The sequence below is a fragment of the Oncorhynchus masou genome, chromosome 30 (assembly GCF_036934945.1).
Source record: "Oncorhynchus masou masou isolate Uvic2021 chromosome 30, UVic_Omas_1.1, whole genome shotgun sequence".
Classification (NCBI taxonomy): Eukaryota; Metazoa; Chordata; class Actinopteri; order Salmoniformes; family Salmonidae; genus Oncorhynchus; species Oncorhynchus masou.
In genome coordinates this window covers 71,876,222-71,891,801 of record NC_088241.1, presented here as the reverse complement: position 1 = coordinate 71,891,801, position 15,580 = coordinate 71,876,222, and the positions used below count along the sequence as shown (strand labels likewise).

At 43.8% G+C, this 15,580-nt stretch overlaps 1 protein-coding gene across 5 annotated transcripts in view; it reads left to right on the top strand.

Moving 5' to 3' along the window:
• nktr (natural killer cell triggering receptor) overlaps positions 1 to 15,580 on the top strand; it is an 84,221-nt gene that overhangs the window by 839 nt on the left and 67,802 nt on the right. For 2 of the 5 annotated variants that reach the window (XM_064949705.1, XM_064949704.1), the window contains exons 1-3: positions 4,419 to 4,501; positions 4,738 to 4,821; positions 5,937 to 6,011. In XM_064949705.1, coding sequence (XP_064805777.1) covers positions 4,447 to 4,501; positions 4,738 to 4,821; positions 5,937 to 6,011 — 214 coding nt within the window. In that variant the 5' untranslated portion in view covers positions 4,419 to 4,446. Of the gene's footprint in view, positions 1 to 94; positions 203 to 286; positions 1,241 to 4,418; positions 4,502 to 4,737; positions 4,822 to 5,936; positions 6,012 to 15,580 lie in introns of those variants that run through there. The other 3 variants (XM_064949707.1, XM_064949708.1, XM_064949706.1) reach the window with 3 other exon arrangements.

Here is a 15,580-nt window from a genome sequence, read left to right as displayed (position 1 = left end):
CGCTGGGAAGATTTTTAGCACGGGCCTTTTTAACATGACACAGGCGACGGTCGATTGACTGATCTACAAATCACCTTGCATCAAATAACAGCTCATTATTTGTTGATCAGTCAGACAAATTACCCATGATACATTGCCGTTTTGATCCTCGCACACGGCTGTTGCATTCATACAGCGCCCAGCTACGGTGCGCAGATCACAGGTAGGTAAAGCCTGCGTAGGTTGCTTCATCGAAACGATATTGTTTATTATTATTATTATTTATTTATTAATGGTGGCATCTTGTCAACCTCTGGGAATCAATAAACAACCGATGTTGTTTGTTTAGCTCAACAAACGGCCTGGACATCGCAAGGTTAGCTGGCTTGCTAACTAACGTGTTAAATTGAGATTGCTAACGTTAGCTAGCTAATGAACGTGTGCTAGTAGCCTACTACGGAGTCTTTAGCTTGTTGGCGTATAAAACCAGCTTGATAAAACACATTCGTATCATATGTATTGTACCTTTCCAAGAGAGCTAGATGGTAACAAACTGTGACAAACGCCATGGAGTCAGTCAACAACAACAGTCAGATAGCCAGCTCAGTCAACAACAGCAGCCAGATCAGTCAACAACAGCAGCCAGATAGCCAGATCAGTTAACAACAAGTCAGATAGCCAGATCACAGCCAAGTAAACTTTGCATATCACGGCGGATATGTCGATTTAGCAGGCATACTATGTGCTGGTACTATAATTGTTCAAACTCCAACACAAATTAACTTCGCAACCATGGCTCAGTACTTAGCAGTAGCTACAGACAATATCCTAACTGAAAGTGAAAGTAGGTCAACAATGGGCGCGACTGTAACTATCTTTAGTGTTTAATGAAACTGGTATTTTCCGGTCGTTGAGTTGAGTGCCTCAACGCTTGCTCTAAATCTAAACGCATCGCTCGCGTTACGGTTTTGGAAACAAGGAACATGTCGTTAATATTAGTGAGAACTAATAAAAACAAGGTTCAGTTATTGCAGCTTTTTACGGGGTTGGGGTTCCCACACGGCCATATTTTCATGTTACAGCGCTTGTTCACGGAAAACAGACGGTAATTAACATCTGCATCTCTGAACACATGTGCGTAAGCGGAAGATGGATGCCACAAATGCGTTGTCACTGAAGTACCGTCTGCTGCAAATGTTAAAACCATGTACAGTAAATGTAAAACATGAGAAAAATCAAACCTGGAAGTGGGAAATCTGAGGTTCGTAGTTTTTCAACTCATTTCTATCAAAAATACAGTGTCTATGGGGTCAAATTGCACTTCATACGGCTTCCACTAGATGTCAACAGTCTTTAGAACTTTGTTTGATGCTTCTACTGTGAAGAAGGGGGGAATGGGAGCTGAATGAGTCAGAGGTCTGCCAGAGTGGCATGAGCTGGTCACGCACGTTCACGAGAGAGTTAGCTTGTGTTCCAATGCATTTCTGAAGACAAAGGAAATCTCTGGTTGGAACATTATTGAAGATTTATGATAAAAACATCCTAAAGATTGATTCTATACATCGTTTGACATGTTTCTATGAACTGTAATATGACAGCTAGATCTACTGTCTATTAAAATAATGACAGACCAGCTAGATCTACTGTCTCAATTATTAGTAAAACTGATTTAAGTTTGCCTGCATTAAGGGATTGGCACCTTGCTTCATTGATATTTGACAGTGTAAGGACTATGCTCTGCATTAAAAATAATTACTGTGGATCAGGGTTGGTTGTATGTTGTTTCCCATCATCACGTGAAAGATGCGTGATAAACTGCTGCCATGTCTTAACCTCTCTGGGATATGTGGGACGCTTGCACCTGGCCAAAAGCCAGTGAAAATGCAGATCGCCAAATTCAAATAAATTACTATAAAAATCAAACATTCATGAAATCACACATGCAAGACACCAAATTAAAGCTGCACTTGTTGTGAATCTAGCCAACTTGTCAGATTTCAAAAAGGCTTTTCGGCGAAAGCAAACAATGCTATTATCTGAGCATAGCACCATAGTAAACAAAGAGAGAGAAGCATATTTCAACCCTGCAGGCGCGACACAAAACGCAGAAATAAAAATATAATTCATGCCTTACCTTTGACGAGCTTCTTTTGTTGGCACTCCAATATGTCCCATAAACATCACAATTGGTCCTTTTGTTTGATTAATTCCGTCTATATATCCAAAATGTCCATTTATTTGGCGGGTTTGATCCAGAAAAACACCGGTTCCAACTTGCGCAACGTGACAACAAAATATCTCAAAAGTTGCCTGTAAACTTTCCCAAAACATTTCAAGCTACTTTTGTAATACAACTTTAGGTATTTTTTTAACGTAAATAATTGATAAATTGAAGACGGGAGGATCTGTGTTCAATACAGGAAGAAAACAAACTGTAGCTAGCTTTCTGGGCATGCTTTTCATCCAAAATTTTGAATGCTGCTCCCTATCCTAGTGAAGTTAACAAATGTATTAGATCTGCCATGTCGAATCCTTTCTACATGTAGCAAGCTAGTGACTTCAGCTAACCAGGTATTAAAAACCGGTACAGTCTCCTTATTCCAAAGGCTCAAAATTGTTATTTTTCCAGTAAACATGCCATATTGTAATGTTTTCTGTTCTCAGTTGGTTAAAGTCGTTAGGTGCTGTGACCTTCTTAAAACAGCAGTATCTGGGGCTGGTATGAGGTTACAGCTGTATACTAATGAGAAACACTTATATAAATATCCTGCCAGAATGTGTGCAGTTTGGGGCATGACCAGAAGAGGTGACCAAGGGTACCCTCTGCAAATTTGCAGTAGAACGTGTGTAATTTGGTACAGGAATAGTGGAGTGTCATGACATTGCCCTCTTTGGGTACAGCGAGCACCATCCCCCTCTCTCTGCACCACCCCTCTCTCTCTTTCCCCCTACACCAGACTCTGTTAGGCAGGTCATACATTCCTGGAGGAGATTCTTCCTCATGGCCAGACAGTCTAGAGAGAGAGTTTTCATAGAGCGAACAACGTAACTTCTTCCACCTCACAGAACTTGTTGAACTGAACAATATTCATGTTTTGGAGAATGTATAAACGGTCGGTGAAGTAGCCAGCTACGAACTTGTCCGTTTGGTAAAATTTTGTGAGACTCAGAGACAGTACTGCAACATTACCATAACCCTGTTTATACATGAGTCTCAGTTGTGAGGATCGCGTCTAATTGTTGTATAAAATGAATGAGTAAAGATTAATGAAAATATTTGTGAAATTATGTAATGTGATTTTAAACTGTTTAATGAAGGAAACTCCAATTCCCTTTGGAGTTTAACTAAATCATAGGTCTGCCCCATGAGCACAGACATTGATCTGGCGTCATGGGACAGCCCCTTTCTGCTCTTCTGAATATAACCCCACCATGGGAATTTATCTGGAGACCATGCTTCTCTCAATTACGAGAGGGCTAAGGTTTCAGACGATTGTTGAATTCCTAACCATACCACGTGGTTAAACTCTGAAACTATCGAACCGACAAAATAAGAACAACTCCTTGATATTAATTACTAGTCTGCAGCTAGGAATTCGGTATCATTGAACGCGAAGACCAACAACCGCCGAAACATCTCTACTATAACAGCATTGCTGAATGTTACTCTGAACAATCCATTCTAACCATGGCAGAGAGATAGAGGGCGGACAAACTCCAACAGAAACAAACTTTCCAACAGAGATCACGACGACACACTAAGCGTAAATATATATATTGATTGCAATTATTCCTGCATGATTGAGCGTTCATGTATAAAGGATTAGCATGCAATTGTTATAATTATCACGTGGTAGTGTCTTGTATCTCAGTCGACCCCCACTCCCCTTTTGTCCACCAAGCCGTGATACCGGTTTATCCCACCAGGGAACCTCCGCTATCATTTCCTTGTAACCATATCTACTGTTTGTTTATGCATTTCTGTGATTGATTGATTATTTGGTTAGTAAATAAATGATTTAAGACAATTGATGTATCGATAACTCATAGTGAAGACTGGGTTCGTGCAGATAACCAACAATTTACGACGTTTGGAATGAGACTAACGTGAAGTAAAGAATAATTCATTAATTAGAAGATTAATTGATTGATATTAAAATATCTGAAAGTTGTCTAAGAAAAATTATAACTTTAATCTGAATATTTTCCTTGGTGCCCCGACTTCCTAGTTAATTACAATTACATAATTAAGTTAGTTTAATCACGTAATAGTAATTACAGAGAATTTTTGATAAAAATAATTCTTCAGTTTAATGATTCCAAAGACACAACAGGAGTCTGTGAGTCACTTTGTATTGAATAAGTTGGTGTCGGGAGCACAAGTGAATATCTCGAAGGCAATCAGCCCAACAGTCATCAGCAATCTCCATACCATGGTCTTCCTCCCAGGTCTCCTTCAAATGTTGTATGGACACAGAGTCATATGCTGTAAAGAGATCAAACTCTTGGAGCCATTGGCGAGGTACATGAACATATACAATTCACGTGCAGGTGTAATTGCCTCAGTGGCACATAGTTTCGGAAGATGTCAAAGAAAGTTAGATGCTGGGAGATCGTACATTTCCCTCAACTGTGCAAATGTGGCAAAAATATTATTGACGTAAAGGTCTGCCTATAGTAGTAATGCCCTTTCTCTCGCTCCCTCCCCCTTTTCTCGCGCGCTCTCACTCCCCCCTTCTCTCGCTCTCTGCCTTGCAGGTGTCCCAGTCTGCTCTGTGGTCAGGATGGGGGTGAAGGAGCGTCCTCAGTGCTACTTTGATGTGGAGATCAACAGAGAACCAGGTAAGACGTGTCAACAACCACCCGGTGATGGCTCACTGCCAGAATAAGAAAACGCTGAGACAGGACTTTGCTGCTCTGAAATTCTCATTCACGTTTTACATATAGCCTGGGCTAGGCTTGTTGCACTATTGAAAGCTGAGACCAGATTTCTTTTACCTAGTCGGCTCTGGGATTTCAATCAACAGTCTTTCGGTGACAGGCCCAACACTCTTATTTGAAATGCAACAGGATATTAAATCATAAAGCCAGAGCTTTAAATACCAACAGTAACTGTTTTATTGTGCTCCAGATTGGATGCCTGCCCTATTTACAGTTTTACTGTACAACCTACTGCATACAGTAACACTATATATACAGGGTGAGCTGGGTGGGTGTTTCCATACTCTGGGGAGCATGCAAGGCAGGTGTTGACATGGTGTCCAGGGTGTTGACATGGTGTCCAGGGTGTTGACATGGTGTCCAGGGTGTCGGCATACATGGTGTCCAGGGTGTCGGCATACATGGTGTCCAGGGTGTCGGCATACATGGTGTCCAGGGTGTCGGCATACATGGTGTCCAGGGTGTCGGCATACATGGTGCCCAGGGTGTCGGCATGGTGCCCAGGGTGTCGGCATGGTGCCCAGGGTGTCGACATGGTGCCCAGGGTGTCGACATGGCGCCCAGGGTGTCGACTTGCGGTCCAAGGTGTTGAGAATGGCAGTGACAACTAGGGCCGGGACCATACCAGTATCGCCATACTCGTTAGTATCATAGCAAAGAAACAAAACAGGAAGCGGATTGAACTTTTTTAGGAAAGCAACCCCAATGGTAGAAACTAGCAGGTTGTCACCCAGAGTCAAATGTATTCATTTTCCAAGCTATAGCATATACAATATTTTACATACAGCAGGTTTTAAAAGACCAATGAGTGGTTTTATGTTTTCAGTTTTGCCATGGAAAAAATTGTGCGATACTGGTATCGTCCCAGCACTTGTGATAACTGCGATTATTGAGATGATTGGTCAGGTGCCATACTGCCATTAGAAATATTTATTGGCCAGAGAGACCTGTCAGCCCAGGATATGTTTCAGATTGATTCCTCAGTCAGGCCTAACAAATTGTTCTGTCTTTTTCAGTTGGACGTATAGTCTATCAACTGTTCTCCGATGTCTGTCCCAAGACTAGCAAAAACTTCCTCAGTTTGTGCACTGGTGAGTATTGACCAGACACAGCAGGTCTGGATGTTTCATCCTGTCTATGTATCCCCCACAGAGCAGAGTTCCAACTCAGTATTACATGAAGCCGATCTTAACCTCCACGTAGGAGATGTATTAAATGTACCTAGTCTATAATGAACATCCAGTTAGACATTACCTCCAATACCATGAAGACGTCTCTCCTTGGAGGAAAAGCTGCTGCAGAATGTGGTGAAACGTCACTGTACTGAGACAGTAACAGCTACAGTACCTCTCCCTGGAGGAAGAGCTGCTGCAGGATGTGGTGAAAGTGCCACACAGTCTGACCCTATCTGAGATAGTGTTTCGGGATGAAGGCATACCAGTCTGAGTTACACGTATAATGTATGTACTAGGCATGTGTATTTTTCACTTATGTACCAGGCATGGCGTGTACAATAGTGGTGTGAACGTTTATACAAAACAAAAGCACCATTTTAGCCGGGACTCCTCTTTCCCATCTATACATTTACTCCTGTTTTAAAAGGGTGGTATTCCCTTTATAATGGGACTTGAGACTCTTCACCTCCTTGTTAACTTGTAGATATTTGGCCCAGGTATTCTTTTTCCCTGTTTGATTGGGTTGGAGCCTGCCTAGGTTTAGGGAGGGAGAGGGGTTGGAGCCTGCCTAGGTTTCGGGAGGGAGAGGGGTTGGAGCCTGCCTAGGTCTAGGGAGGGAGGGGGGTTGGAGCCTGCCTAGGTTTAGGGAGGTTGGAGCCTGCCTAGGTTTAGGGAGGGAGAGGGGTTGGAGCCTGCCTATGTTTAGGGAGATTGGAGCCTCAACTAGACATTTATTATTCCAAATCTGCAGCTCGTGGTTGGATATTTCCCTACTTTTTATTGTATATATACATTTTACATTTAAGTCATTTAGCAGACGCTTTTATCCAGAGCGACTTACAAATTGGTGAATTCACCTTCTGACATCCAGCGGAACAGCCACTTTACAATAGTGCATCTAAATCATTTAAGGGGGGGGGGGGTTGAGAAGGATTACTTTATCCTATCCTAGGTATTCCTTAAAGAGGTGGGGTTTCAGGTGTCTCCGGAAGGTGGTGATTGACTCCGCTGTCCTGGCGTCGTGAGGGAGTTTGTTCCACCATTGGGGGGCCAGAGCAGCGAACAGTTTTGACTGGGCTGAGCGGGAGCTGTACTTCCTCAGTGGTAGGGAGGCGAGCAGGCCAGAGGTGGATGAACGCAGTGCCCTTGTTTGGGTGTAGGGCCTGATCAGAGCCTGGAGGTACTGCGGTGCCGTTCCCCTCACAGCTCCTTAGGCAAGCACCATGGTCTTGTAGCGGATGCGAGCTTCAACTGGAAGCCAGTGGAGAGAGCGGAGGAGCGGGGTGACGTGAGAGAACTTGGGAAGGTTGAACACCAGACGGGCTGCGGCGTTCTGGATGAGTTGTAGGGGTTTAATGGCACAGGCAGGGAGCCCAGCCAACAGCGAGTTGCAGTAATCCAGACGGGAGATGACAAGTGCCTGGATTAGGACCTGCGCCGCTTCCTGTGTGAGGCAGGGTCGTACTCTGCGGATGTTGTAGAGCATGTACCTACAGGAACGGGCCACCGCCTTGATGTTAGTTGAGAACGACAGGGTGTTGTCTAGGATCACGCCAAGGTTCTTAGCGCTCTGGGAGGAGGACACAATGGAGTTGTCAACCGTGATGGCGAGATCATGGAACGGGCAGTCATTCCCCGGGAGGAAGAGCAGCTCCGTCTTGCCAAGGTTCAGCTTGAGGTGGTGATCCGTCATCCACACTGATATGTCTGCCAGACATGCAGAGATGCGATTCGCCACCTGGTCATCAGAAGGGGGAAAGGAGAAGATTAATTGTGTGTCGTCTGCATAGCAATGATAGGAGAGACCATGTGAGGTTATGACAGAGCCAAGTGACTTGGTGTATAGCGAGAATAGGAGAGGGCCTAGAACAGAGCCCTGGGGACGCCAGTGGTGAGAGCGCGTGGCGAGGAGACAGATTCTCGCCACGCCACCTGGTAGGAGCGACCTGTCAGGTAGGACGCAATCCAAGCGTGGGCCGCGCCAGAGATGCCCAACTCGGAGAGGGTGGAGAGGAGGATCTGATGGTTCACAGTATCGAAGGCAGCCGATAGGTCTAGAAGGATGAGAGCAGAGGAGAGAGAGTTAGCTTTAGCAGTGCGGAACGCCTCCGTGATACAGAGAAGAGCAGTCTCAGTTGAATGACTAGTCTTGAAACCTGACTGATTAGGATCAAGAAGGTCATTCTGAGAGAGATAGCGGGAGAGCTGGCCAAGGACGGCACGTTCAAGAGTTTTGGAGAGAAAAGAAAGAAGGGATACTGGTCTGTAGTTGTTGACATCGGAGGGATCGAGTGTAGGTTTTTTCAGAAGGGGTGCAACTCTCGCTCTCTTGAAGACGGAAGGGACGTAGCCAGCGGTCAGGGATGAGTTGATGAGCGAGGTGAGGTAAGGGAGAAGGTCTCCGGAAATGGTCTGGAGAAGAGAGGAGGGGATAGGGTCAAGCGGGCAGGTTGTTGGGCGGCCGGCCGTCACAAGAAGCGAGATTTCATCTGGAGAGAGAGGGGAGAAAGAGGTCAGAGCACAGGGTAGGGCAGTGTGAGCAGAACCAGCGGTGTCGTTTGACTTAGCAAACGAGGATCGGATGTCGCCGACCTTCTTTTCAAAATGGTTGACGAAGTCATCTGCAGAGAGGGAGGAGGGGGGGAGGAGGATTCAGGAGGGAGGAGAAGGTGGCAAAGAGCTTCCTAGGGTTAGAGGCAGATGCTTGGAATTTAGAGTGGTAGAAAGTGGCTTTAGCAGCAGAGACAGAGGAGGAAAATGTAGAGAGGAGGGAGTGAAAGGATGCCAGGTCCGCAGGGAGGCGAGTTTTCCTCCATTTCCGCTCGGCTGCCCGGAGCCCTGTAAACAAGATGGAGACAGAGTATTTAGGGGCCTGGTTGGGAAAAGTAGAAAAATACAATTTACATATGTATTGGAAGGGCTTAATACATTTCCTTGTCCAGTGAGAGAAATAATGTTCCACTAAGGCAGCAGGAAATAAGTGCTACTTATCAGTAGGTCCCATAGTAGAAGCAGAGGAGATTTTAAAACTCCATCGAAACTGGTACCAGATCTTAAGTGTGGTGAGCACTACACGATTGCTAGTATTGCGAGAGGGGGATGCTGGGGGAGAAGAGCAGAGTAAAGCAGGAATACAAGAGTGTGCCTTTACGTGGCACCATGGGGTATCTGGAACATGTAACCAGAATTTCAGCAATTGCCACTTGGCTGCCCAGTAATAGTATAAAAATTTGGGTAGTGCCAGCCCTCCACTAAACTAAAGATCTATTGACTCTGGGTATCTTTCCTCTCCAGATAAATGTGGTAACAGCCTGATTGACTTAAAATAACACTTTGGTAAAAACAATAGGATAGATTGAAATAGATAAAGGAATTTGGGTAAACTGTTCATTTTTACAGCATTACATTTTCATTAGTTTTATTAGTTTTCATTTGCGCAAGAAGGGGAGCGAAATTTGCAGAAAAGAGCACATGTAATGAATGAGGTATGTTCACTCCAAGGTATTTAAAACCAGAGCGGCTGAAAGGACAAGTCTGTCTGCTGGATCTCTAGCGCTGCTGTATTGATTGGGAAGCACTCACTATTCTGGAGATTCATCTTGTAGCCGGAGAAGGAGCCAAAGTTCTCCAGAATAGAAAGGATAGAAGGTAAACAGGTTACAGGGTTATTTACATTGAGTAACAAATCATTTGCATACAATGATAACCTATGTTCAACTCCTTCCATTTTTACATCTTGGAAAGAGGAGGATGCCCGTTAAGCTACTGAACGGGGCTCAATGGCGGCAGTAAATAATAAAGGGGACAGTCGCTGCGTGTCCCACGTACCAGTGCAGAATAATCACAACGGTATAGACATTGGCCTGGAGAGGTGTATGCAATGAACAGATTCATCAGCTAAATTTGTCTGTAAATCCATTTTTAAGAAGAGCAAATTTCCTTAAGGAGATTACCACCTCAGGGGAGTTGGAGAATTGTTTAGAAGAAATCATTTTAGACAGCGTCCGAATATTAAAAAATGAATATGAAGCCGGTTTGTTCTTGTGATATGAGTCCTGGTTAGACTACTTTCAGACGCCTTCGCCAGCACCTTGACATCCACCTTAAGGAGGCTTAGTGCCTAAATGAAGGACACGGTCTTTCCCCTTCATAAAGAGAAGCGCTATTGAAGCCTGTGCTAGGGTAGGTGGGAATGAGCCAAGTTCAAGTGACTTGTTATACATAGATAAAAGCATAGAATTTCTTAAAGAACTCAGTTGGAAACCCATCAGGCCCTGGAGACTTGCTGCTCTGCATTGACTTGATAGGTGGAATCATTTATTCAAGGCTGAGAGGAGAATCAAGGTAATTTGCAGTTTCAGCCTCAACTGTGGGAGTCTCCAGGTCACCCAAAAATATAGTCTTATTCAAATCAAATTTTATTTTTCACATGCACCGAATACAACTGTGAAATGCTTATTTACAAGTCCTAACCAACAATGCAGTTTAAAAAATAAGAAAAAGTAACAATTAAAGAGCAGCAGTAAAATAACAATAACATATACAGGGGTACCGGTACAGAGACAATGTGCAGGAAACCGGTTAGTCATGTTTATTGAGGTAATATGTATATGTAGGTAGAGTTATTAAAGTGACTATACATAGATAATAACAGAGTAGTAGTACCAGCAGCAGCAGTGTAAAAGAGGGGGGGGGGGGCAATGCAAATAGTCCGGGTAGCCATTTGATTAGATGTTCAGTAGTCTTATGGCCTGGGGGTAGAAGCTGTTTAGAAGCCTCTTGAACCTAGACTTGGCGCTCCGGTACCGCTTGGCATGCGGTAGCAGAGTGAACAGTCTATGACTAGGGTGGCTGGAGCCTTTGACAATTTTTAGGGCCTTCCTCTGACACTGCCTGGTATAGAGGTCCTGGATGGCAGGAAGCTTGGCCCCAGTGATGTACTGGGCCGTTCGCACTACCCTCTGTAGTGTCTTGCGGTCGGAGGCCGAGCAGTTGCCATACCAGGCAGTGATGCAACCCGTCAGGATGCTCTCAATGGTGCAGCTGTAGAACCTTTTGAGGATCTGAGGACCCATGCTAAATCTTTTCAATCTCCTGAGGGGGAATAGGTTTTGTAGTGCCCTCTTTACGACTGTCTTGGTGTACTTGGACCATGTTTGCTTGTTGGTCATGTGGACACCAAGGAACTTGAAGCTCTCAACCTGCTCCACAACATCCCCGTTGATGAGAATGGGCGCGTGCTTGGTGCTCCAGTTCCTGTAGTCCACAATCATCTCCTTTGTCTTGATCACGTTGTGGGAGAGGTTGCTGCCCTGGCACCACACGCCAGTTCTCTGACTGCCTCCCTGTAAGCTGTCTCGTCATTGTCGGGCCTACCACTGTTGTCATTGGCAAACTTTAACCTCTCTGGGATATGTGACGCTAGTGTCCCACCTGGCCAAAAGCCAGTGAAAATGCAGAGTGCTAAATTCAAATAAATTATAATAAAAATCAAACTTTCATGAAATCAAAACATGTAAGACACCAAATTAAACTACACATGTTGTGAATCCAGCCAACATGTCAGATTTCAAAAAGGCTTTTTGGCGAAAGCAAACGATGCTATTATCTGAGGATAGCACCTTCGTAAACAAAGAGAGAGAACATATTTCAACCCTGCAGGCGCGACACAGAACGCAGAAATAAAAATCTAAATCATGCCTTACCTTTGACGAGCTTCTTTTGTTGGCACTCCAATATGTCCCATAAACATCACAAATGGTCCTTTTTGTTCAATTAATTCTGTCCATATAGACAGTGCCTTGCGAAAGTATTCGGCCCCCTTGAACTTTGCGACCTTTTGCCACATTTCAGGCTTCAAACATAAAGATATAAAACTGTATTTTTTTTGTGAAGAATCAACAAGTGGGACACAATCATGAAGTGGAACGACATTTATTGGATATTTCAAACTTTTTTAACAAATCAAAAACTGAAAAATTGGGCGTGCAAAATTATTCAGCCCCTTTACTTTCAGTGCAGCAAACTCTCTCCAGAAGTTCAGTGAGGATCTCTGAATGATCCAATGTTGACCTAAATGACTAATGATGATAAATACAATCCACCTGTGTGTAATCAAGTCTCCGTATAAATGCACCTGCACTGTGATAGTCTCAGAGGTCCGCTAAAAGCGCAGAGAGCATCATGAAGAACAAGGAACACACCAGGCAGGTCCAAGATACTGTTGTGAAGAAGTTTAAAGCCAGATTTGGATACAAAAAGATTTCCCAAGCTTTAAACATCCCAAGGAGCACTGTGCAAGCGATAATATTGAAATGGAAGGAGTACCAGACCACTGCAAATCTACCAAGACAGCAGGGACAGGGAAGATGGTTAAAATTGATGGGAAGATGGATGGAGCCAAATACAGGACCATTCTGGAAGAAAACCTGATGGAGTCTGCAAAAGACCTGAGACTGGGACGGAGATTTGTCTTCCAACAAGACAATGATCCAAAACATAAAGCAAAATCTACAATGGAATGGTTCAAAAATAAACATATCCAGGTGTTAGAATGGCCAAGTCAAAGTTCAGACCTGAATCCAATCGAGAATCTGTGGAAAGAACTGAAAACTGCTGTTCACAAATGCTCTCCATCCAACCTCACTGAGCTCGAGCTGTTTTGCAAGGAGAAATGGGAAAAAATTTCAGTCTCTCGATGTGCAAAAATGATAGACATGCCCCAAGCGACTTACAGCTGTAATCGCAGCAAAAGGTGGCGCTGCAAAGTATTAACTTAAGGGGGCTGAATAATTTTGCACGCTCAATTTTTCAGTTTTTGATTTGTTAAAAAAAAGTTTGAAATATCCAATAAATGTCGTTCCACTTCATGATTGTGTCCCACTTGTTGTTGATTCTTCACAAAAAAATACAGTTTTATATCTTTATGTTTGAAGCCTGAAATGTGGCAAAAGGTCGCAAAGTTCAAGGGGGCCGAATACTTTCGCAAGGCACTGTATGTATATATATCTATTTATTTGGCGCGCTTGATCCCGAAAAACACCGGTTCCAACTTGCGCAACGTGACTACAAAATATCTCAAAAGTTACCTGTAAACTTTGCCAAAACATTTCAAACTAATTTTGTAATACAACTTTAGGTATTTTTTTAAAGTAAATAATCGATAAAATTGAAGACGGGATCTGTGTTCAATACAGGAAGAAAACAAACTGACGGTACCTTTCTGGTCACGCACCTCTATCTAACAGTACACTTCAAGTTATCCTCGTTCTGGATGGCCGTACTTCTTCATTACACAAAAGAAAAACCTCAACCAATTTCTAAAGACTGGTGACATCCAGTGGAAGATGTAGGAACTGCAAGAAGGTCCCTTTAGAAATCTGGATTCCCAATGAAAACTCTTTGAAAAGAGTGACCTCAAAAACAAAAAAGATCTGAATGGTTTTTCCTCTGAGTTTCGCCTGCTACATAAGTTCTGTTATACTCACAGACATGATTCAAACAGTTTTAGAAACTTCAGTGTTTTCTATCCAAATCTACTAATAATATGCAAATCTTATCTTCTGAGGATGAGTAGCAGGCAGTTGAATTTGGGCATGCATTTCATCCGGATGTGAAAATACTGCCCCCTGTCACCAAGAAGTTAATGATGGTTTGGAATCTTGCCTGGCCATGCAGTCATGGGTGAACAGGGAGTACAGGAGGGGACTGAGCATGCACCCCTGAGGGGCCCCCATGTTGAGGATCAGTGTGGCGGATGTGTTGTTACCTACCCTTACCACCTGGGGGTGGCCCAGGGTCCTTAGGTTAGTGATGAGCATTGAGGGCATGCAAAGCTAAAGTGAAAGAATAGCAATCTCGCATAGGTGTTCCTTTTGTCCAGGTGTGAAAGGGCAGTGTGGAGTGCAATAGAGATTGCATCGTCTGTGGATCTGTTGGGGTGGTATGCAAATTTAAGTGAGTCTAGTGTTTCTTGGATAATGTTGTTGTTGTTGTGAGCCATGACCTGCCTTAATGGCTACAGATGTGAGTGCTACGGGATGGTAGTCATTTAGGCAGGTTACCATAGTGTTCTTGGGCCCAGGGACTATTGTGGTCTGCTTGAAACATGGTACTACAGACTAAGACAGGGAGAGGTTGAAAATGTTAGTGAAAACACTTGCCAGTTGGTCAGCGCAACCTCTGAGTACATGTCCTGGCAATCCGTCTCGCCCTGAGGCCTTGTAGATGTTGACCTGTTTAAAGGTCTTGCTCACATCGGCTGCGGAGAGCGTGGTCACACAGTCGTCTGGAACAGCTGATGTTCTCATGCATGATTCAGTGTTACTTGCCTCGAAGCGAGCATAAAAGTAATTTGGCTCATCTTTTGGGCTCGTGTTATTGGGCAGCTCTCGGCTGTGCTTCCCTTTTATAGTCTGTAATGGTTTGCAAGCCCTGCCACATTCGATGAGCGTCGGAGCCATTGTAGTACGATTAGATCTTAGTCCTGTATTGATGCTTTGCTTGTTTGATGGTTCGTCGGAGGGCGTTGCGGGATTTCTTATAAACTTCTGGGCTAGATTCCCGCTCCTTGAATGCTGCTACTCTACCCTTTTAGCTCAGTGCAGATGTTGCCTGGAATTCATGACTTCTGGTTGGGGTGTTTGTACAGTCACTCTAGGGACGACGTCATTGATACACTTATTGATGAAGCCAGTGACTGATGTGGTGTACTCCTCAATGCCACCGGAGGAATCCCGGAACATATTCCTGTCTGTACTAGCAAAACAGTCCTGTAGCTTAGCATCTGCTTCATCTGACCACATTTTTATTGATCTTGTCACTGGTGCTTCCTGCTTTAATTTTTTGCTTGAAAGCAGGAATCAGGATGATGTAATTATGGTCAGATTTGCCAAATGGAGGGTGAGTGAGAGCTTTGTACAAGTCTCTGTGTGTGGAGGTGGTTGAGTTTTTTTTAACATGCTGGTGGACATTTGTCAAAAAGGATTTAAGTTTCTCTGCATTAAAGTCCCCGGCCACTAGGAGTGCCGCCTCTGGAAGAGCGGTTTCTTGTTTGCTTATGGCGGTTTTCAGCTCATTGAGTACGGTCTTAGTGCCAGCATCGGTCTGTGATGGTATGTAGACAGCCACAGTGACAAGAAAAAGTATGTGAACCCTTTGGAATTACCTGGATTTCTGCATAAATTGGTAATAAAACTTGAACTGAACTTCATCCAAGTCTCAATAATAGACACACACAGTGTGCTTAAACTAAAAACACCCTAATTATTGTAGTTTTCTTGTCTATATTGAATACATTTAAACATTCACAGTGTAGGTTTGAAAAAGTATGTGAACCCCTAGGCTAAGGACTTCTCCAAAAGATAATTGGAGTCAGCTAACCTGGAGTCCAATCATTGAGATGAGATTGGAGATGTTGGTTAGTTTTGCCCTGCCCTATACAAAACACACACAAAAAAAATAGTTTTCTATTTACAAGAAGCATT